Genomic DNA, 25,879 nt, shown 5'->3' with positions numbered 1-25,879 from the left:
TGGCGCGCTGTTCTAAATCCAATACAAATTTACTGTAGGGGCTCTGACTGACTACAAGATTCATTTATACCAAAATCTATAAAAAATACAAATAGCAGTGATTGAAACATGCATGTCGTCTGAACTTCAGTGTTCACGTTTATTATGTAATTCGCTACGGTGAGCAAAACAGAGTTGTTATAATAAATTAATACATAAAATAAATTACAAAATCATGTAAAAATATTAAAGATGTGTCATTCAAATTCAGTTATTATTTCTTTATGGAAAAAAAAATTGTTACTATTTAGTAGCACAGTGAAAACCGAAGCACTTAGCATACCGACTGAACTAAAACTGCGTATTTGTGAAAAGTTATATAAAATAATGTAAAAAATACTGTAAAATTATATAAAATAAAATATTGTAAAACTATATAAAAAAACAGTCATTTTACGGAAAGAAGTGTGACATTCAAAAATTAAAACTAATTTTTCGGCATCTTCAATCGAAAATGGAGCTCTTCATATATCTACTGCTTCTAGCCATATCTACCGCAACGCCTGTGCCTTTAGCCTCATTGGCTAAAAACCAAGATAATCCCAATGTGAACGTACTGCGTCCCAGCATCTGCACCATCTCAGATCCCAATGTGAACGTACTGCGTCCCAGCATCTGCACCATCTCAGATCCCAATATGAACGTACTGCGTCCCAGCATCTGCACCATCTCAGATCCCAATGTGAACGTACTGCGTCCCCGCATCTCCGCCATCTCAGATCCCAATGTGAACGTATTGCGTCCCCGCATCTCCGCCATCTCAGATCCCAATGTGAACGTACTGCGTCCCAGCATCTCCGCCATCTCAGATCCCAATGTGAACGTACTGCGTCCCCGTATCTCCGCCATCTCAGATCCCAATGTGAACGTACTGCGTCCCCGCATCTCCGCCATCTCAGATCCCAATGGGAACGTACTGCGTCCCAGCATCTCCACCATCTCAGATCCCAATGTGAACGTACTGCGTCCCAGCATCTCCACCATCTCAGATCCCAATGTGAACGTACTGCGTCCCAGTATCTCCGCCATCTCAGATCCCAATGTGAACGTACTGCGTCCCCGCATCTCCGCCATCTCAGATTCCAATGTGAACGTACTGCGTCCCAGCATCTGCACCATCTCAGATCCCAATGTGAACGTACTGCGTCCCAGCATCTGCACCATCTCAGATCCCAATGTGAACGTACTGCGTCCCAGCATCTCTACCATCTCAGATCCCAATGTGAACGTACTGCGTCCCCGCATCTCCACCATCTCAGATCCCAATGTGAACGTACTGCGTCCCCGCATCTCCACCATCTCAGATCCCAATGTGAACGTACTGCGTCCCCGCATCTCCGCCATCTCAGATCCCAATGTGAACGTACTGCGTCCCCGCATCTCCGCCATCTCAGATCCCAATGTGAACGTACTGCGTCCCCGCATCTCCGCCATCTCAGGTCCCAATGTGAACGTACTGCGTCCCCGCATCTCCGCCATCTCAGATCCCAATGTGAACGTACTGCGTCCCCGCATCTCCGCCATCTCAGATCCCAATGTGAACGTACTGCGTCCCCGCATCTCCGCCATCTCAGATCCCAATGTGAACGTACTGCGTCCCCGCATCTCCGCCATCTCAGATCCCAATGTGAACGTACTGCGTCCCAGCATCTCCACCATCTCAGATCCCAATGTGAACGTACTGCGTTCAATCTTCACATACCCTCACCCGGGATACTGGCGGCCGCTAACTCCTGCGCAGCTGAAGGAACACGAATATGAGCATCACCTACTGCCGCCTATAATGTACACGGTCAAGGAACAACGCCCTTATAACCAAGGACATTATCCTGTCAACTGTTATTTTACGCAATCAGGGACGAATATAGTGAAGATTTGTGCATAATTACCAATGTATTATGAATATATAAAAATATAAATATAGCCGGTCAAACAAGTTTGTCAGTAGGAAAAGGTGCGAGATTCAAATTTTCTATGGGACGATTACCCTTTGCGCCTACATTTTTTAAATTTGCCGCTTTTCTACTGACGGAAATGGCTTGACAGAGTATAAAATTCGCCCATTATTTCTTTATACAAACTATTAAGTAGCAAAGTATTTTTTTTAAAGGGTCACGTAGCGGTGCAATAAAGGGCATGGGATTTTAGATAATTGCCGAATAAGTAGGAGCAATGAATTCAACCGATCTATCAAATGCCTTATGTATCGGAAATGGCATGCGATTATCAGTGACGTTTGTAGGAGGCCATTTTGAGCGTCCTCGCGATAGTCGCGGATCGCGATGCGTTTGCGGCTTGGAAAGTCCCGCCCGCATCGACGCTTGCGCAGTTCACTCTGATTTACCTTAAAGAACTACTTTTAGGATAAGTATATTTTCTGTGTAAATGTACGCTTATATAACACTACCTGACACTACCCATGCCGTATACTCGTAATTGCTTACATCGTTTTACGCGTAACCTTCCCCCTCGGTCAATGTCATATCGAAACCAGAGGGCCTACCGCGAACCACATTCGACGTGTTGCCTCTCTGTCGCACTTGTAAATCCGTACGTAAGTGTGACAAGGAGGCAACACGTCGAACGTAGTTCGCGGTAGGCCCTCAGTTCGAAATTTAACATGTTTGTTAAATCTGAATCGGATCTTGAGCACTTTTTATTTATTTTATTTAAACTTTATTGCACGTTATAAAATTGTACAAATGGCGGACTTAATGCCTTAAGGCATTCTCTACCAGTCAACCATTGGATCAAACAGGAAGTTGTGGTTAGTGCAGGATTGTAAATATCGAGATGAAATATTATGAAACACAAATCCAATTACCTACTCGTATGTAAACGATAAAACATATAACTTATACAAATACACATATAAAGCTGATAATATATAGGTACATACTTACATAGGTACATACTATAAATTAACAAATCAATATATATATTCGATTGACTATTCCTAAATCGAGTCAAAAGAAGCAATTATGCAAAAGGAAATTCCATCATCATCATTTGCCGTAAACCGCACTCTTTTGTCGTGAAGAGATGCAAAACTATGTATTTGTAAGTATCTTAATATGAATTTTAATCTTTTAACAAGCAGAAACGTCTGCGAACGATGCAATTAAGCTTAGAATAAATTTAAAAGTGGATGTAGATAATGATGATGATGTGGATGTGGATGTGGTGGTGTGGTAGTAGATGTCGCTAAGGTCCCCTTGACCTATAATATGGTGGAAAGATTTGCTGGCTATGGATGAGGTCTTGGTGGCTCAGATGGCAGAGCGCTGGAGTATCGATCCAGAGGCCGTGAGTTCAAGTCTCGCCCAAGACAGTAATTTTTCCACTTTTAAATTTATCTTAATATTGTTGTCAATATGTACTGATAACCCTTTCGATGACAGACATTAGTCGGAGTGATGAGGCAATACCCGCACGTGTAATGGGGCAGGTTTTCCCTACATTAATGTACATTATTGTGTTTATACTTACTTAGTAGAAACTGCAGAAACATTGGTAGATGCCTTCTAAGTTCTAAGCTACTCTACACCAACTTGGCATTGGCAAACGACAGTGACTTGTGTGAAGCACTTCAATCCCTCACTACGCTCAGGGTTCAACTAACCATTAAACAAGGCGTAGATAATATCAGTTTTGAATGATTTACGGTTAGTTTCACTAGACTTATATCGACCGGGATATGGACCGTGATTACCTCTTGTATTGTTTATTGTAGTGTACTCTATACACACACTATTTTGTATTGTACTCGTGATTCGTGAACAAGATGCATGTAACTGCGTCGAAATATCGGGAGTTCGAAAAGAATACAAAAGGTAATGACGGTCCATATCCCGGTCGATATAAGTCAAGTCTTAAAACCCTACGGGTTATCCCGATGACGAGATCTCGCTCACCCTTACGCTCAGTAAGAGTGAGATATAAGAACACGAACGAACCTACGGGGCCTTAAGGCGAACGATTGTGTATAGTGTTATTAGTTATTATATACCTACTTTATTTGTCTCCATAACGGAAATCGCTGGCGTACAGTTACACAACGAAGCCCGCAAAAGTATCTGACACGATCTTATTTGTATAGCCATAAGAGCGTGTCACATATTTTTGGGGCCTTCGAAGAGTAACATATTATTGCAGGTGTTTGTACTGTTCGATTATGATGTCCGCGGCGGTGACCGTCCGCGTCCTCACACATCATCGGGTTATCCCGCGCTGACGCATTTGTTTTGATGATTTATCAAATTAAAGTTATCCAGATTTCAAATCATCAATTTTAATAGCTGTTCAAGGGGTCAAAGCTACATTGTACACTTGTACAGTCACGCTCCGAGATTGTTATGCCATTTAGGGCCACTTGCACCATCCCACCCATGGTCTAATAAAACATGGTCTTCCATTCCCAGAGTGACACGGGCCTACGTCACAATAACATTGCCACTTTATTTCAACATAACATGTTACATGGGTACACTATACTTATGGTTAATAAGTTAAAATATTTCTTTATAATTTTATAATTTTCATTTATATGTATTTTAGCTTAAATTTTACAATAACACGTCATTTTTAATTACTCGTTAGCAATATCTTCCGATTCACGAAAGAAATTTCAGACTTTCGGGTAATTCTGTTTATACTACTGGCAACACAGGATAGCGCTGTGCACATTTGACAATTCGGATCTAGATAACTTCATGCCCTGACCGTCATCCTTGTCGAACGCGTGTTAATTGTTATTTCCTTCTCGCTCAGTGTCAGCAGTCGCAGTGTTTTCCAAACTTTTCACGTCGTAAGCTTGGTAATTAATGTGTAACTGTGAATTAGTTTTTTAAACGTTTGTCTTGTATAGATAAATAAAGTTTAATTTAATACATTAGATTTGTTTTATTTTACTATGTTTCTACATTAATAACTTAAAATTAATGCCGTTAAAATAATTTTCACCGTTGGTTAAAATTCTCCCACATTTCAAAGTTTGAGAACCTGTAAACAGCATGATGACGTAGGCGCGTGTCAGTTAGGTCATACGCGAATCTCGGAATGGAGTACCAGGCGGAGTATATTATTATACCATGATCCCACCAATCTCATCTAGCACTAGGGTTGCCAGATGGTCGGGATTTGGCGGGATTTTCCCGATTTTTAGCATGTGTTCCCGATTCCCGACAAAGTGTAAAGTGTCCCGAAAAACAGCTTCACGTTTTAAAACAATAATTTCAAGCTCCGAACTGTCGTCGAGCGAGCGAGCTGATGTAGTGCCAATAATGTAAAATATCGTTGTTTTTAATACAATTACTTTAATTTGAATGTTTTTTTTTCCCGACTTATGTCCCAAAATCCCGATAAATTTCTATTGTTTCCCGATAATAGCGCCTTTCGATCTGGCAACCCTATCTAGCACCCGTACCAACCGTACCTACACAATTTCATAGTAGATTTTGCGAGCCAATGTACTTAAATGTGTCGTTTAGGGTTCCGTACCTCAAAAGGAAAAGCGGAACCCTTATAGGATCACTCGTGCTCGTGCGTCTGTCCGTCCGCCCGTCTGTCCGTCCGCCCGTCTGTCCGCCTGTCACAGCCTCTTTGCTCCGCAACTACTGGACCAATTAAGTTGAAATTTGGCACACATATGTAAATCGGTGACCCAAAGACGGATATGTAACGTCAACAAGCAAATTTTAAACATAGGGCCACTTTTTGGGGGTAACTGAGAAATTTAAAAAACAAAGTTATAGTTTGCAAACTATAATGTGTCATATATCAAATTTATAAAAGGGCTTATTGAGTGCATCAAAAAAAATAGAATAAACAGTTTACAAGTTATTCAAGAAAATAGGCAAAAAAATTACCATTCACCCTTTATCTCCGAAACTACTGGGTCTAAAATTTTGAAAAAAAAATACACAAAATAGGTCTTTACCTGTCAGGAAATATATTAGAACTATACTGTCAAGCGTGAGCCGGGCCTAAGAACAAAAATGCGGTTAGGTTGTTTTAGGGACACAGCCGAAATGGTAGTAGTAGTAGTAGTAGTAAAACACTTTATTGTACAAAAATCAAAACAAAACAGGAAAAATAACATTCGTCATTAGTACAAAGGCGAACTTATCGAAATGGTTTAAGTGAAACGTGGTGTACGGAACCCTTAAAACGCGAGTCCGACTCACACTTCGCCGGTTTTTTACCGCTTGTTTTGATGATTTGACAAAATAAAGTTCAATCATTCGTTTCAATCGTTAAAGAGGTCAACGACAGTTACTTTGAACTTTTACGTGGTTATCATTATCACACCGATGCCTACCGCGAACCACGTTCGACGTGTTGCCTCTCCGGCGAACCCTTTCAATGTGTGGACCATTCCACGGACTATCCCAAATGAACACATTTTATTTCTTTTTACAATACAATACAAATACTCTTTATTGCACACCTCAGTAAAAACCGGACAAGTGCGAGTCGGACTCGCCCACCGAGGGTTCCGTACTTTTTAGGGTTCCGTAACCAAAAGGTAAAACGGGACCCTATTACTAAGACTTCGCTGTCCGCCCGTCCGTCCATCCGTCTGTCTGTCACCAGGCTGTATCTCACGAACCGTGATAGCTAGACAGTTGAAATTTTCACAGATGATGTATTTCTTTTGCCGCTATAACAACAAATACTAAAAACAGAATAAAATAAAGATTTAAATGGGGCTCCCATACAACAAACGTGATTTTTGACCAAAGTTAAGCAACGTCGGGCGTGGTCAGTACTTGGATGGGTGACCGTTTTTTTTTTGCATTTTATTTCGTTTTTTTTTCATTATGGTAAGGAACCCTTCGTGCGCGAGTCCGACTCGCACTTGCCGGGTTTTTAGTATTTGTTGTTATAGCGGCAACAGAAATACATCATCTGTGAAAATTTCAACTGCCTAGCTATCACGGTTCATGAGATACAGCCTGGTGACAGACGGACGGACGGACGGACGGACAGCGGAGTCTTAGTAATAGGGTCCCGTTTTTACCCTTTGGGTACGGAACCCTAAAAACAATACAGAAAGAAAACAGCAACAGAAGTAGAGGTAAACAACAGGCGGTCTTATCGCTAAAAAGGGATCTCTTCCAGACTTCCTTTTTATTCGGCGATTTAAGTCTATAATTTCTCAGCATAAAACCTTTGTGCCATAAAATCTCCTCCTAAACTCCTATTATACCTAAAAATCTTTTTAAGAATCGCATTAGTACGGGACAAGGACAGCGGTAGACAATTTCGTGGAAAGCTTCTGTAAAGATCGCCTTAAGGATGACTCACGCTAGACCGGGCCGGGCCCGGGCCGAGGCGTCCGACACGTCATTTTCTATGACGTGATCGGTGATCACGTGGTGCTTTCCATAGAAAACGAAGCGACGGATAGTCCGGCCCGGCCCCGGCCCGGCCTAGCGTGAGTCATCCTTTATAACTGCACTTATATGAAGCTCGTGTAAGTAATAATAATAAATTGTATGTTGTGCGACCTGTGATAACCTCGCTCGGGATCTCAGATGTCAAAGATGGACATATTATTATCATAAATTCTAAAGATCTTGCCGAGAATGAAACATATATAGATTTTACTGTACCTATTCAAAAGTTCATTCGTTAGTCTTAGAGCAATTTTCAAGAACAGATTTTTAAGTGTTGCTTGTTATATTAGTATTTGAAAAGAGAGAAGGTAGGAAAGTATTAAATCACTATATATTTTAAAAGGCTTTCAACACGGTTGATTTTAGTTGACAAAAATGATATGAATATGTTGATCAAAAATTTCATAATTTAAAGTCCTCTTAGTAGTACCTAAACCATAAAGAAAGCTCGTAAATTGTCTTCGATGCATTTCCCGTATATATTTAAACACGGTGACTACTATTAATAAAATTTATTATAATTTATAGGTATTATAACCATTAATTCACAACACAAGCTTTCTTCAGCTTACTGTGGGACAGTTATTTAATTTTCACTGAATATTTGCGGAGGTCTTAAGGTCCTTTATAATTATTGGCCTTTGATCCGTAGTAAACGCAACACCCTGAAATATATAGCTGATATAATTATAAGTCAATCAAAAAGCATTTCCACCAAAAACACCAATCAATATTTGAGTGAAAACCCACTGATCTAATTCCTGGAAAATGCGGGCATCGACAGCGACACGTGCTGACATCTAATATAAGAAGCGAGCGACGCGTTCGTCGATCAGTTTACAAACAGACTTAGAATCGGTTGCACCACACAGTCGCCCACCAGTATAACATTCGCATTTATATGAGAAGTATCATAGTTTCATAGCCCGTGGTTAAAAATGCCCTTAAAAATGGGCGTTGTGTTGATATTTCTGCTCCTCGGGTGTGCGTACGGCGCGCCTAAAGACAGGCATGGGTCAGATTTTAGTAGTAAAGATAAAGAAAATTGTGCAACAGGCGTTGGTTGTGGAGTGGGTAGCGAACAGTTGAATAGGGAACCGGATCATGGACAGACAAAAGCAGCAGATAGTGCAGCTATAGGAGCTTATGGATTACAGTTACAAGATGATACAGCGGAGTTTCAGAAAAGTGCTAAAGCTTCAGAAGATGGATACCATCCTTCAGAAGCGCTTATGCAGTCCACCGATTCCGATCATCAACAAACTATAGCATACGGAACGCAGGTTCGAGTTCCAAATTATAGACAGATCCAGGATTCGAGGCTGAGTCGCAAACGCATCGTAGTCGCATCGCCGCCGCCGTGTCAACGCCGTCCGGGGGTGCTGTGCCGCTCAGATGTTTATGAGTTCGACCTGTATGGGGACAACGCTCGCACCAGTCGGTAGCTGTCTTACCCATAGTGTGCTGTGGCTTAATAAAGGAAGATGTTCTTAGAACAAATACATAAATATCTAGTGGAATAGGCAGAATAAGAGGGAATCGCCGGACTAGTCTAGTGAACAGTGCAGAGTGAAGAGTATAGCGAAGTAGAAGTAGATTCTAGTGAAAATAGTGAAATAAAGGAACAATGTGTGGTTCGTGTACATAAGAGGCTATGAATAATGTTCTTGTTGTATGTGTGGGTACAGTGCAGTCAACGTCGAAGGCAGCGGATATGTAGAGATCTAGAAATTTATCATTATTTGGAAAAGTTATCCAGGATGGTAGATAATTTTCTCATTGTGATTGCAGAACTTGTGATACTTAAATTAGGACATAAATATACATTAATATAAATTATAGTAAAAAAAATTGATTCGTGTTAGGATTTCATATTTCTAACAATCTTTCTACTTATTTCAAATAATTAGTTCAGTACGGAAGAAAGACTGATTATCAAATATAGATTGTATTTATTTTTTGTATTCGAAAGTCTACATGAGTAATTTATTTAAACAATATTGGCCGTAAAGATACCTGATTACTAGTACCTAGTGATTTCTGTTGTTGTTTTTTTAACAGGAATAAATACCTAAGCTATAAATTGTTATTTATTTATTATTTGTAACATTTATCATAATGATAAAACTATGTTAATGTTTTACTTGGGATACATTTGATTTCATTTTATGTTTATATTTCCCACTCCCACACCTACTGGTGCGTCCAGCGCCTGATCTTTTTTTCGTGTAAAGGGTTCAAACTTCTTAAAACTAAATTTCTGTCTGCCAATGCTTTGCCACTTCTAGTCCTCGGAGTGTAAGTAGCCCTCAGGAGATCTCTTTCAGTACACATTATTAAACACAGCTAGAGAACACTGTTTCATATGTATCAAAATATGTATTGTTGTTTGGGAGACTCAACACTCGCAGGATGAATCACCTTAGCGCCTGATTAAAACATCATAGCAACGCACTACGTTTACGAAAATGAATATTCAAGTTTAGGTGTCCCAAATCATTATCTTTCAATTCCACATGACACATAACACATCCGTTTCTTTATCTATACATCTTTGTTGGCTAACGACTCCTCTGATTGTATTTTTGACCCCATGACCCGGATATGGTGCGGTGGGGTGAATCATAATAAAGACTCGGGAAAATTATGTCCTTGTAATTTATTCTTGAATTTGGATACTGGGAAAACCTAAGTATGATTTGATATAGGTAACAAAAACCGGTGAGAATGCATGTCGCATCACGCGACATTAATCGTATCACGTACCCTCCACACATCATCCGTGAAAATTTCAACTGTCTAGCTAGCACGGTACATGAGATACAGGATGGTGACAGACAGACAGATTGACTGACGGACAGTGGAGTCTTAGTAATAGGGTCCAGTTTTTACCCTTTGGGTACGGAACCCTAAAAAGTGGTACACACAGCTGTAAAAGTGCATTACATTACCAAACGCTGATGATCCGTACCAATTCAATGTTATGATCTTTGCACTGATCAATCTCTCAAACAACTTCTATGACGAATCAGCCGGCATAGCCAAGGTGACAATCGCTATCGCTTCGACAACGAAACGCTTTGTGTCTCTCTATCACTCTTCCATATTAGTGCGACAGTGACAGTTGCCTTTCGATCGCTACGGAGCGTAAGCGATTGGCATGTTGGCTACGCGGCCAGTGCACGTTATATTTCGCCTACGTACTTCCTACGTACGAGTAGGCAACTGGTTACGAGACGAATTTCGATTCATAATATTATTTATTTATCAGTCGTCTCAACAAATTTCTAATCACGTCTGGACTATAAATAAAAAAAATAGGACATGGCGCGAGTTCACTTTCTAATAACATTACATAAGAAGCTTCCTATAATAAAATATAATCAATCCTTCGATTTGTACAAAATTGAGTTGACGCTTGAAAAACGCCTCAAAGTTAATCTGGCAACACCACCGCCGAGCTGTCAGGCACGCCTTGTCAATTGTCATTCATTCCGTACTTCGTACGCACGAGCGTAGTGTCGCGAGCTATTATAATTGATTTTCGTCGTGTTTAATCACAGTAACAATGTTGTATTAGTGTCGTATAGTGTATAAGAGGAGTGAACAATATGGCTTATGATATAACTTGGATTATCCCGCGGCTGCGTAGCCCGGGACGGTTGTGGACGTGTGCGAGCTCTATAACCGTGGCTGTTGTCGGACTCTTCAGCAAATTTATCGTAGGTGGGTATTCTGTACACTCAATTTACAAACACCTGAGTCTTGAGACTCGTTCTCGCGTGCCGTGTTTAGGAAATAAGTGAACTAGTTCGCTGAAACTGGTTATTATGTTGCTTGCATTAGTGGAATGCGAACGCACGAGACTGACGTTATATTTACGTCCTTTACAGGTCATGTCTGTACCCCGAGAGGTCAATCCCCTTTCACAACCCCTAACCAAGGGATAAATGACCTCACAACATGTTTATAAACGTAATTGTGATAAAAACTTATGAATATTAATTTGTGAATACTGATTAACTAGTTTGACCAGTTTTGTGTTAAATTAGCAATATATAAATAACTTAAGTACCTAATAATAGATGTACATATTTATTACTTAAGTTTAAAAACTTCTGTGACGAAAATAATTGAATATTCACTTTGTAACTGTTATGTACGATTTCCACTGACCGGCTGGAGTCGGGCTGCACCGGAGCGCATTATCAATGTGCCTATACATTATGTATGGCAGAAGAGCTGGAATCCGTACGGAGCCGACCGGCTTGCGGCCGTACAAATGTGAAATGCGCTCTGACACGGCCCGTTCGGTGGGAATCGTACTTTAAATAACTGTCACAATGACCACAGTGTCAAAACACTGCATTGTCATATAATTAGGTTAACTCATGGAAATTATGACTAATTATTGAAACATAATGACCTTTATTCATTTGTTTGTCAATAAATAATAAGGTGTTGACAGATGTAGTTAATCATTTAAAAATTTGACATTATTACAATCTAATTTAATTTGCACCCGTTGCCGCCCATTAATAGTATTTTATACAATCGTGATATAATAGAGAGTTTTTCAGTCGAGTACCGTGTTTAAGCAACGAAGCTTGCTGAGTTGCCTAAGTAAGGTACGAGATTAAAAAGCTTGATTATATCACTATTGTATACAATACTTTTTCTACGAGGCAACAAAAATAATACTTTAAACTAGTTTAACTAGTAGAATCATACAAACAAACCAAAAGTATACAACTAAGATACGCGAGCAGACGCGATACCTTCATACTGTTATGCGCCCGGCCGCCGCGTTGGTCAACGACACCTTCTCGTAACTCATGAGGCCCTGGTACTTGCTCCGCGCTAAATTCAATTTTTAGGCAGTTGTTTTCTCGATGGCTGCCGTAGCCTATGGAGACTAACAAGCAACACTAAGTGGTTTTCGTACTCTATGGATTTTGCTATATTAAGGGTGTCACATGCGCGTTTCTGACTTATGAACCAATTGTTTCTACTATACAACCTAAAATAAATAATTAATTTGAGCTATGGTTTTGTTTCGTTCTTTTGATCGCAGCGAGCTGTGATTGTTCAATTTCATTATAGTTGACTAAACCGTATCGAAATGAATATTATAGTTGAGTTGGGAGCCCATACATTAAAAATACCCAATTGCAGTTTGGTATAAGATCTCTTAATTCAAGAATTACAGTCGACGAGTAGAAAAAATATTTATTATGAATATTATGATGTGCTAATGAATATAATTTTTATTGGACAACCCATTAGAAACCATTTTATCTTTATGCGAATTTCATTTAACCCTATTCTATTGAATATTAACTAGAAATATTAAGCATACAAACTTATTCATCATTCACTATATCTTCTGGTATTTAATATACATTATTGCAGTTAACACAATACCTATTAACATATTTATTAACATTTCCACAATAGTATGCAGTCTGTTTGATTTGGTTAATTGATGAGTATAGATAAAACAACACGGCAATCATAAATATACATGCTCAGTAAAAGAAAGCAGCTGGCCTAAAATCATTATCTACATGTATCTAATCTTATCATTGTAACCAAATTTATATATTTACAAGTAGAGTAATATTTGTTGTTTATGTTAAGCATTATCATTCATATCATTAACGCATGTGATAAACATTTCGTCACTACTTTGAAAAAATCTCGTATCTCACTGCTACTCAAAGTTAAAACGCAGTAACTCTGTATGGATCCCATACATAGTTACCACATTTTTCTTTTAATTGACAGAACATAATACGAGTTTTTTTTAAAGTAACTTAGTCACGATTTGTACACACTTTCTAATAGTAAGTATAAACAGAAACTTATCTTTGATAGATATATGTTTTTGTTTTGTTAGAAATAAAATTCTGCTGTTTACATGATGTCGTCAAACACTGGTCAGGCAACAGTGCAGTGAATTTTCTATGGAAGTGCCTGGTGGTGCCACACCGGCAGTGGATTTCGGTTTTCTCTGTATTTACAAGTGTAAAATATGACAAGAAAGCATACTTTCTCATAGTAGTTTTTTTTTATTTGGGAAAAAAATTGTCTTTTACATAAAGTTTTTTGCACTGCATTCACAATTTTTAGGGTTCCGTACCCAAAGGGTAAAACGGGACCCTATTACTAAGACTCCGCTGTCCGTCCGTCCGTCCGTCTGTCTGTCACCAGGCTGTATCTCACGAACCGTGATATCGTGCTAGACTTGAAATTTTCACAGATGATTTCTGTTGCCGCTATAACAACAAATACTAAAAATTACGGAACCCTCGGTGGGCGAGTCCGACTCGCACTTGTCCGGTTTTTTTTAATAGCTAAGATTTTTTTTTCGTAATGATCCCTAACAAAAGCAATTTTCTACTAATCAAATTTTCACTATTGTGCATTTCTTAGGCGTATATACAAATTGAGAATATTTCCTGTTAAAGTATCAATATGAATGAGATGTCAACTGGAGCTTATCAAATGCGTGTAAAAAACAATACGGTCGTGTTTATTAGCCTACTTCGTGCACGCGTACTCGATTATAGATGATTTATCAACAAACATAAGAAATCTGATTGTAATACTCATTGTATGAGCAATAAATAGCTCTATAAAACTACACTAGATCCTAGACTAATTTTAGTCTTTTTAGGATTCCATATCTCAAAAGGACAAAACGGAAACATTCTAAGATCACTTGTGTGTTTGTTTGGTTGCATTACAAGTAAAATCAGTTCTAACCCGTGGAGCGCCCTAGCATCACACGTGTGATGCTAACTCAATTTGGGTCGTAGCGACTCAGTATCAGACGTGTGTTACTACAGATCAATATTGGTCAAATTGCTTTGCATCAATTTGTTGTATGGTGGAAGTTAGACGGGTTAATCAGACATGAACTTTATTCTGTGCTTTTTATCACAGAATCATTCCCTAAGGAGGTGTTTGCAAGCTTTTTGACCCGAAGGCCTTGCAGCTCTCCCGCTTCCTTTTCAGGGGTGGATTATATGACCTATTGATCTCTAGAGACCCCTGACCGGTAAGGTAATTTCATATCTGCGCCATTTCGTACGTTGCCAATATGAAAACCGCTCGGAATCGCTTTATTGCCACGAAATGACACAGAATTGAAATTCCTCGATCTTACAAGAATTCTAAGGGAGAAAGGTCACACCAGGCGTGGCTCACTCCGCGATTTCGTCGCTTTGCTACAGGTAGCTAAAAGTACATCCTTTCCGCCCCAATTTTGGGGAAAGCCATAAGCCACGCGTGGCGCTGTCGCCACCTAGCGGCCATATCTGTGCTGATCGTAACAGACGCGTTTTGTTAACGATACAAACGATAGACGTGACGTTCATAGTGTTAACGACTTCTACGGTCACAAGTAGCTTGTATGTAATAATAATAAAGGTATTTTGTTACAGAGTTCCTGAACAAAACTACAGTATATAATAAGGAACAGCTAACGGCGGCTATGAAGAGGCCACCAGGAGTGCCTCTCATCACAGTGTCCAACCACCACTCGTGCTTCGACGACCCCGGCCTCTGGGGTGAGTGGCCTCTAGGCCTCTTGTTACGGTAATAAAACGATAGTGTATAATAAGGAACAGCTGACAGAGGCTATGAAGAGGCCGGCGGGCGTGCCTCACATCACAGTGTCCAACATCCTCCACAGTGTCCTCTAGGCCTCTTAATAAACGATCTTTATTTGTATCCAACATGTCATGTTTCGACGATGTCGGCCTCTGAGGTGAGTCTAGCTACCATGTGCAAGCACCATTCATGCCGTGACAATCTCGGCCTCTGGGGTCGGTATCGGCACCTAGGTCTCTTATTAGGTTCTCCTCATGCCTATTGACGCGAAATCGGCAAAAGCCGATAGAAAAAAGCTTTAAATATCGTCGTCGTCGTTCGTAAGGCGTCGGCCGAGCAGAGCCGAACTGAACTGAGCTACGTCTTTTTAGGGTTCCGTACCCAAATTTTCTGCTAATCTGCCTGTGCCAGACAGTCTGCCAACAGGGAGAGATGGCGGGAGATCGTGCGAAGAGCTGTGTCTGCCTCTACTACCGAAGCGGACGCCTCAACGTGAACACGACCGCTCTGTCAAGAGCGATACGACAGAGACGAAGAGACCCAAATTTTACCCTTTGGGGCCCTATTACTAAGACTCCACTATTCGTCTCTCTGTCTGTCTGTCACCAGGCCAGGGGCGTATTTACCCTAGGGCCATCCGGGCCATGGCCCGGGGCGCCAACCCCCGGGGGCGGCATGTGCCGCCCCTGGCGGATTGCATTTTGTTTTTCTTCCTTGACTTCTGGGGCGGCGAAACGTGCCAATGCCCGGGGCGCCAAATTTCAAAATACGCCCCTGCACCAGGCTGTATCTCATGAAGTCATGAACCGTAATAACCATGTTTTTCTGTTGCCGCAACAACAAATACTAAAAAAGTACGGAATCCTCGGTGGGCGAGTCCGACTCGCATTTGTCCGGTTTTTAGGTACGCTTACAGTCCTCATGTGCCGCTTTATCTCCGAAACTTATAAGTCTTATAACCGTGGAACTCTTATGAGCTGTTCTATCATCCATTTGCGTTTTATCTTCATTTTAGGACAGTCTGATTTTGCTTGTACCTATAAACAAGGTAGGAAAATGGACATAAAATTTTATAGAAGGTATTTACTCAATATGACATTGCAGTCTTTTAACAATACACGTGCTGTATTGCAAGTTATCGTGGGGAAGTTAAAAGCCTACGTGTGCATAATTTATTGAAAAGTGATCGCATACCTAATAAATATGGTTGCAGTTTTACAAACTCGATACTTTTGAAATTGCGACATACAAACGGAATTCTACCTGTCTGTCGAAGGAAAAATAATGCTTTTCTATAGTGTTCATTTATGTACCTACACCAACAATCTTTTGCAAATCTTTTTTATAGCTTAGAGACACCTAGACGGGTTTTTAAGTTTGAGCTGTCGAAATTCTAAATAAAAATAATATTCGGTGAGTAGTCGTCATTAGTTATTGTTAATTTTAACTACCTGAACTGGACGCCCCTCGCTCCAATAAATCGTTTTGGTAGTGTTTTGCATTACCTATGTGAAGTGAAAATTTATATTCATACGCCTATCGGATATATTATATCTTCTTCTTCCTCGCGTTATCCCTCATTTTGCCACGGCTCATGGGAGCCTGGAGTCCGCTTGACAACGTAAACGAGTCCCAAGAATTGACGTAGGTACCTACTAGTTTTTACGAAAGCGACTGCCATGTGACCTTCAACCCAGAGGGTAAACTAGGCCTTATTGGGATAAGTCCGGTTTCCTCACGATGTTTTCCTTCACCGAAGAACAACTAGTATGTAAATATCAAATTATATTTCGTACATAGATTCCAAAAAACTCATTGGTACGAGCCGGGGTTCGAGAGGGGTTCCGAGCGCTTCATGCAGGTATATTATACAGGGTGTCCCATAAGTGACACGTCACAGTGACACTGGAGGTAGACCAGGCCAAGAGGACCCTAACCAACTTAACATGACCCCAATAAAAGTGGCACGGTTTTCGAGTTATTGCCAAATTAAGGTCTTCATGAATTTTGACCGTTTTTTACATTGTTAGTGCCAGTGTGCACTCGGAAAGGTCTCGGAAGTATTTTTTTTTATGTGTACGGCATCAAGAATAGTTAATTAAGATAACAGAATAGGTATTTTATCCATAAACAATGTAAAATGCAAAAAAGTACTGCTTTAATTTTGTATTAAATTCACAGCGAAACATTAATTTCGACTTTGACCATCTGTCGTGAAAAAAAAATACTAGAAAAGTAATCCCGAATGACCGCTGAAACCAAAGATAAGGGCATTGGAGTCATTGAGTGTCAATTACTTAATAATATGAAGATTAGAACATATTGGGTCACATGCGGCCGATAAGAAATATAAATATGAACTTTGGGAATCTTTGTGGAGGTCACGTCCATGGTATCTGGTAGTAGTAGAAAACACTTTGTTGCATGAAATGAATACCTACTTAACACTACTATGAGATAAGACAAAGGTCGAATCGAAATCTCGTTGAAAAAACGAGGAACATCTGCTCACTTTTTATGTATGGAGGTGTATTTATTTCACACATGTTTATAGTATCTTTTTGTGTAAAATTTAATTAGCTGTTGTCTGTGATCATATTTTCATAAAGTTCGTGGAATTAAAAAATCGAATTTGGAATTTAGAACCCCTAGTGTTCGATAGCGTCACGAGCGTTCGCGTTTGCGTTATGTCTATTTTTGTATGGGATTTATGGCCAATGGGTATGGGCCAAGCGGGACGTTATGGAAACTCAAAATCCCACACAAAAGGATACGTAATACATCACGTCACGCTATCGAATGAAATTTACACTAGGTTCTGGTAAATTATTAATCCTAGGGATCCTCAAACGTATGATCCGTATCGTCTATTTATGACTGGAAGAATGTAAGTAAGTAAATATTCTTTATTGTGCACGATACAATAAAAAATACACAGAAAATGAAATACAGTTAAAAGCTAGGCTAAGCTACACATGTAATGTGTTATTTTGGGTACGAATCATAATGAACTATGCTTTCAAAACAATACTAAGCCAGCGATAATGAGAGGCGAGACTCTATCATCAATCACGGATTATTATTATCATCAGATGATAAATGTCGCGACACCCGAAAAAATGCAATAGGTACAATGAATGGCAGACTGAAATACGATTTCCAACCAAAACCAAAGCGAAGTGGTGGATATATCCCCACTTGTCACACTTTTTCATAGGAAAAATATACGTCGTCAATACGTACTGTCACACTTGGCACGACCCTGTGTAATCCAGTAATTACACCTTTTTTTGCGTTCCTCTAAATTTGTCCATAAGTGTATCTACTAGATTATTAATAAATAAATAATTATTATAGGACAATTTTACACAGAACGATCTAGTCCCACAGTAAGCTCAATAAAACTTGTGTTGTGGGTACTAATAGACGACGATTTTAATAATTTAAAAATAAAAGCGAACAAAATTATGCATAAGATTGCCCAATGGTTCTTGTCTAATGGCATGCAACTGAACATTGACAAAACTAATATAATGCACTTCCAATTGCGTACAAGCGACGAATATCAATTTAATATTGTTATAAATGACATTAACCTACCTCAAGTTCATCACGTGAAATATCTAGGTTTCACGATAGATTCAGGCCTAACATGGTCACCCCATATAGACGCAATTTGCGACAAGCTAGCATCTGCCTGTTTTGCCTTATCTAGACTTGCACCCACCCTGACACCTCAAAACCTTAGAACCGCCTATTTTGGGTACTTTCACTCTCTATTAACCCAAGGTGTCGAGCTATGGGGTACGTCAGCAGACTGTGACAGACCGTTGAAACTACAGAAGCGGGCTCTTAGAATAATATCTGGTAAGGCCTACGATCATCCAGCCCAAGCATTATTTAAGGAGCATAAAATCCTCACTCTGCCTTGTATCTTCATATTGATGGCCTGCCAACATGTGAGGTCTAATCTGGACCAATACACAACGCGCGGTCAGTGTCACGGTAGAAATACCCGGGGTGCACATCTGCTACTTGTCCCGTACCGCAAACTCGCTAAAGCTCGGAAGTCACTCGCTGTCCTAGGTGTCAAGATCTATAATACCCTACCTACTGAAATAATTACCTCAGCGAGCGATATAATATTCCATAATAAACTTAAAAAAATGTTGGTTGACCTGTGTTGCTACAGTGTGAATGAATTTATTCTAAGGAAGTGTGAATGAGCCCTAAAGAATAATATTATATAAAAAACGGAAATATTAAATGATAATAATTGTATTCATAATGAAAATTGTATTTAATAGAACTACGGAGACAAATCTCACATTGTAATGTGTTAACTGACGTGTAAAATTTGTACAATTTTATCAATAAATGTATCTTATCTTATTTATATATAACATACACAAATATATAAATACATACTTGTATACATAGAATACATCCATAACTCAGGAACAAATATTTGTGATGAATACACAAATAAATGCCCGTAGGATTCGAACCCGGGACCTCCTGCTTCGTAGGCAGGGTTACTACCGACTAGGCTAGGAGGCCGTTTAAATAAAACATAAATACCTAAGTTATATAAGTACTATTATTAACCAGAACTCACTTCAGCAGAACTATCATTCTCACGCTCATTGATCTGTGTTCAATTTCTATTCATAGTTGAATATAGATTATCAACTATGAGAACAATATAAAGAACTAAGTACCTATATCATTCATCACGGACGCAGCCATGCGGTAGAGTGAGATAGCAATATCACTTGCTCTCTCTAACGCATAAATGCGTCCCTTGGAGTGGCCGGCGATGGCCCATTGTGTACTGGGGCCTTTAGCGGCCGCACTGTTTGTACCGAGACTGACTGTAATAGCAAGACACATTCGTGCGTTTCCGTGAAAAAACGATGGCAAATAACTATGCACTACATCTGTATGTACCTACTAGTTTTTGTTGTTGCTAAAAATTGTTAACAAAAATAGTAAGGCGAGTAGAAGTTTTGTGTGTAAATATTTTATGGGAATTGTATGGGAGCGGCTTTTTAGCGGCGGGTTCGTGTGACTCTGAGTCCTTGAATAACCAGTTCGTATTGCTAAGGGACATGTCACACTGCGATTCGCACGTTCTACGCGCATAGCGTTGTGTCGCTCACATTTCGGAGCGACATGCGAATCGGACGCAGTGTGCCATGCCCCTAACGCATGCAATGCATGCATTTATTCAATATCTACTATCTACGCAATATTTTAAATACCTAAGTGAATCAATTTTCTTTATTGAACCAATATATAAGCATGACCAACTAATAGAAAGAAAAGGAAAGAAAGATAAGTATAGAATACTTTTCCAAAATTTACTAAATCTCTGTTTGTGTCTCTCTTTAACAAACACAAATATCAACATGAAAGATAAGGACAAATATTATCAGCGCCTTGTAAGATTCGGCAGACATTTTGACGCCATGTCTTTCTTTATCTTCGACTTCGTCTAACGCCCACAAAGTCGCGGGCATGAGGGTAGTCTGTAAGAAGCTAAAGTTGAACATTCGTGTGATTTATTATCAATATACATAAACATATACTTGACCTATATGTCAATATGCTCACTATCAGTGCGGTCAGGCGATGTGACGTCACAGCCTCAGAGAGGCGCCGCATCCGTAAGCATCAGTGTGATAACAGCCTTGCATGCCACACAATGCATAAAGCGGTTATTACACTGACGCCATATCCGGATCCGCGGAAAGATTGCCGCTGACCGAGACTCGTGTCAATGGACACTTTGGGCGACTGTCCAACCGGTAGCATGAAAGCGACACTATGAGCCACCCCACACTAGCGTCTTCCGAGCGTCGGGGTCTAGTCAACTCTATGGTTGCTGCTCGACGCAACTGCGCAGCGACGCCATTTTTCATAGCGCTGACTAGACACCGACGCTCAAATGGCGCTAGTGTGGGGTGGACGGAGGCGAGTAGGATCAAACTAAAAAATCTGTCTATTTTATTTATTTTGACTGGCGCTTTAGGGTAAAAGCAGAGATGTAGGTACGGCTGTGTAGAAGAAGAAACTGATTTTCTATCTTGATCCAATTCTCACTGTGATCTTCAATCCGCGTTGACCTACCCTACCTGCGCTAAAATTATGTCCTATACACAATGTATTTTTAAAGTTCGTATAGTTTCAACTTGAAACTTTCAAGAGTGTATTCCTGAGCTTAAATTACTGAATTTCTTAAATTTCTTTGTCCAATGTGTATTGCGTCTCACATTTTGCAGTAATGAGAAAGTGAGACGCAATGACGCGAACCTTATTGAGCTAACTGTGCGGCTAAAAAAAGTGTCAATGTTACTAAAAAACCCGCTCGCGAAATATCTCGCTTCCTTCTAATCGCCACCGGTCGGACAGCGGTGTAATAGTTATATTTTTTATTATAACTCGTTAAATTAGCAGTTATGTCTAGAATCCATAGCAATTATTGTGTCTAGGATTCAAGGTAAAGAACTCACGGTCCACGGTCAATGACACGAACGATAGCATAAAATCGGTAATCGATCACTTGCACTTGTAGTATACATATATCTGCAGAGCCTTTTGAATCGAAAAAATATCGTTAGGTGTATCGTTAACGATTGGCAATTTGGCTACGCGCCCTGTAAAGCCCCATTTAGACGGATCAAAAACTTGCATGCGATTTTCGTTACATTGCAGTATTTGGTCGATCGGCTGAATTTATTGTAGTAGTTGTACAATGTACAGTCATCAGCAATAGTATCTTACACAACTAGGGCCGCAAAAATATATGACGCGCTCTTATTGAGCTCCAAATAAGAACGTGTCAGTGTCACATATTTTTGCGGCCCTAGTTGTGTAAGATACTATTGCTGATGACTGTACTCTAGGTACAGTAGGTACTCTAGGTACAAACAGCAACAGACCTTATTACAAAAATCATAAGGTCCACTGATGTCCAGCAGAAGTTGCTAAGCGTGCGAGGTGTTCAAAATGATCTTGACGCGACTTTATTGTTAAGAGAATAAGTACGTGTCAAGGTAATTTTGAACACCTCGCCCGCTTAGCAACTTCTGCTGCTGACTGTACGGCCAAGGAATTTAATTTAAGCACCATTTCGTACCTTAAGGTACGAGATTTCCTACCGACTTTCATATTGATTGACAGTCAATTGTGTGACAATGTACGGAATGGTACGAACTTATTTTGACTGTACTTTACTTTGTAGTTAGCAATGTTTCGAATATTGTATGCAAGTTCTTGAACCGTCTTAATGAGGTTTTAATGTGATACTTTCTCTTTTTTTCGTTTCGATTCTTTTGTTTTAATGTCGCTCCTGCACTGTAATAATATCTGACACACTTTCCTATCTAATTGTAATTGTATATTACTGCAGCCTATTTCGATTAAATTATATAAAAAAATGTTCCTTTTATGTTACAATGTTGACATAGAAATAACACGTGTCGTGTTATGTTTTGATCGACTTAGCTGTAAGATTACTTACAGTTAATAGCCGCTATGCGTGAATACAATTTCCATAATTAAAAACAGATTAACCGCTCACACCTCAAAAGCCCTTCACAAACAACCAGCGTGAATTCCTCCGAAGCAGGCTAATTGCCGGACAGCCTTGACGTCAGTTGAAGCGGGAATAGGGTCAATGTCTTACTGATAATGTTTGATAGTAGGCCCGGTCGTACAGACGACCAAGCATAGACTACGCTTTATCAGGGGTTAGGAAACTAAACAGTACGGGCATTTTCGGCTCCGTTCGACTCGTGTAGTATAAGCTCGGTATAGGGGTGTCATTCTGAATCCCTAACAACGTTTGTCCTAAAGTCACTTGCCCTAACTGGTTTGTCCTAATGGGCACATGCCCTAACGATCAATTGTCATAACGATTATTTTCCATAATGTAATGGTTAGCCTAAGACTCATTTGCCCTAAGCATTTGTACCATAACTATCAAGATCCCTAATGTTTTTTACCATATTCTTCGAAATCCCTAACAATGTTTGGCATAAAATAACATGTTCTAACTGTTTTGACCTAATGGCTATTACCCTAATGATCAATCGTCATAACAGTTACTTTTCCTATTGATCAATTATCATAACAATTACTTTCCATAATGAATGGTAACGAACTGTTGCCACAAAAGTGGGTTAGGTTAGGTTAGAACCGTGACCCTCGCAAAATCGAACTGCTGCCACAAAAGTGGGTTAGGTTAGGTTAGAACTGCGACCATTGTAAAAACGAAATGTTGCCACAAAAGTGGGTTAGGTTAGGTTAGAACTGTGATCCTCGCAAAAACGAACTGCTGTCACAAAAGTGGGTTAGGTTAGGTTAGAACTGCGACCATTGTAAAAACGAAACGCAATAGGGAAATCAAAATTAGGGCATACGAGTGTTAGGTCAAGCAACGATAGGCTAAGTGAAATTAGGTAACATGATGGTTAGGATATATAATTTTTAGGCCTAACAATAATTAGGCAAAAAAATAATTATGCTACATAACATTAGGATACATACTCAATATGGAAAGTGTCATTAGGGAAAAAGATATTAGGACAAAAAAAAATCGCCCATTCGATAATAGGGAAACCAAAATTAGGGAATACGCGCGTTAGGACATCTGATCATTATGACAAACAATATTAGGGAATGCAAAGATAGGAGAAAAGATTTTAGGGATTCAGATATAGATCCCGGTATAGTAGGTAAATGATCTGTGTTCTGAGCCGCAGTTTAGGCGTCGGACAACTAATTTGGGTGCGTACCTGGGTAACTGGAATAGAATATAATTAACCTAATTTCCGAACGCTAAACCAAGTAGGTTGGTGGTCAGTCTGTTGTTTGATTTAAATAGCACTACATCACAGTGACGTACGGCCAGACAGACGGCCTTTGGCATGTACCGAGCTACTAACAATGACGATCACGGCGATGTATGCAGCTCGGGTGCACGCCCCCGGCCACCACGTGAAGAAAGTTTGCCCACCACTGCTCTACATGGCAATCTAGCCATCTTTCCTGGGGTTTCCTAGTCTTTTCTGTTGCACGTCCACCTTTGCATAATCTTTGCAGCTCTCATACGAGTATCAGGCTTTCTTTCAAGCTGGCCTGCCTATCGCGGCAGTCTCATCATCATCAGCCTTTTATTGCCCACTGCTGAGCATAGGCCTCTCTTTGAGTACGCCACCCATCCCGGTCCTGAGCCAATCTCATCCAGAAGTGACCCACAATCTTCCGAATGTCCACCCAACGAGTCAACGGACGCCATGCACTCCTTTCGTCTGAAAGCGGCCACCATTCCGTTAACATTTTGGTCCACCTGCCATCACTCTGCCTGGAAACATGTCCCGCCCTGCTCCATTTAAGTTTGGTAATGACGAATCCGACGTATTGAACTTTGGTCTCATGCACTCTAACTAATCGATCTAGTGATCCAAAAGACTCGAGCCTTTGGAGCTCTATTTTTTTAGGGCTCGCCTCATCTCTTGACGCCTAAAAGGCTAAAAGCCTATTTAGCTCTTTAGCCCCCGAGCCTAGTTCTATTTAAGAGCCTAGACTCTTGGGGCTAATAACCTTAAGCCCCTAAAAAAAGCCTATTTAGCTCTTTAGCCCCAAGCCTTAATAAGGTTATTAGCCCCAAGAGTCTAGGATCTTAAATAGAACTAGGCTCGGGGGCTAAAGAGCTAAATAGGCTTTTAGACTTTTAGGCGTCAAGAAATGAGGCGAGCCCTAAAAAAAGAGCTAAAAGGCTCGAGTCCTTTGGATCCCTAAATCGATCTCTACATTTGTCCACAGGCGTGTTAGACGCAGGCACGCTGGCCGGGTCCATGGGCCGCCGCATGCGATGGTCGCTAGCAGCACACGATATCTGCTTCACGAACGCTCTGCACGCCGCTTTCTTCGCGCTCGGCAAGTGTGTGCCGGTCGAACGAGGAGCGGGGGTCTATCAGGTACTGTATCTTTTCTTCTACCCTTTGACATTAAGGGCCACTTGCACTTTCCACTAACTCGGAGTTAACCGGTTAAACCTGGAGTTACCATGGTTAACAGTACAATTTGACACTGGGTTAACGGTTTAACCGCTTAACACCGGGTTAGTGGGATGGTCCAAGTGGCCCTAAGGGTATATGTAGGCCTCCTCATTAGCGCACCATTTTTATCACTCTATATAGTTTAGTACTTTCCATCCACTTTAGCGATGATATCGTCCAGAGGTGCATCCCGTGCATCCCATTTAAGGTGTATACTTGTATATGTATAGAGCGTTAGAGCAAAACAGTAACATATCGCGCATATAATCCCTTGGAATTGGTACGTTTATGTATCAGTATCCATACTAATACGAAAGTGTGGCTGAACCGATTTGGACAAAATTTGGTATGGAGATAGTTTGTGCCCCGAGCAAGGACATAGGGTAGTTTCTATCAATCATCATCATTCCACGCCGACGAAGATGCGATCAGAAACTAGTATAGAGTATAGGGCAGTCATTCCTATATATATTTAGTACCTACATCAATCTAGATCTAGACTAATAGATGACTAAGATGCAAATGATCCACTTGCCCCAATTTAGCCTCAAAAGATGTCAACAACGTGCGTAAGAACCGTTTTTATAAAAAATAACTACCTATAATATATGTACATATATAGGTAGGTATATTAAATATGAGGCGTGTCTATATGATTATGTGCTTACGTTCGCGTGATGAGGTCAAGTTTAATGACCTTATTAACATGAATCCATTGCGTAGATTTGAATAACCTTTTAGTTAAGTAAATCATAC

The 25,879-nt window shown here is 40.1% G+C and overlaps 1 protein-coding gene across 1 annotated transcript in view; it reads left to right on the top strand.

Annotated features, from left to right (window-relative positions):
• The first annotated feature begins 10,892 nt into the window (after positions 1–10,892).
• Positions 10,893–25,879, top strand: part of LOC134798438 (tafazzin) — a 28,970-nt gene continuing 13,983 nt past the window's right edge. The window contains exons 1-3 of the mRNA XM_063770877.1: positions 10,893–11,165; positions 14,888–15,013; positions 24,888–25,042. Coding sequence (XP_063626947.1) covers positions 11,051–11,165; positions 14,888–15,013; positions 24,888–25,042 — 396 coding nt within the window. The 5' untranslated portion in view covers positions 10,893–11,050. The remainder of the gene's footprint in view (positions 11,166–14,887; positions 15,014–24,887; positions 25,043–25,879) is intronic.

This window comes from Cydia splendana, chromosome 16 (genome assembly GCF_910591565.1).
Source record: "Cydia splendana chromosome 16, ilCydSple1.2, whole genome shotgun sequence".
Taxonomy (NCBI): Eukaryota; Metazoa; Arthropoda; class Insecta; order Lepidoptera; family Tortricidae; genus Cydia; species Cydia splendana.
This window is presented reverse-complemented; position numbering and strand designations above follow the sequence as displayed.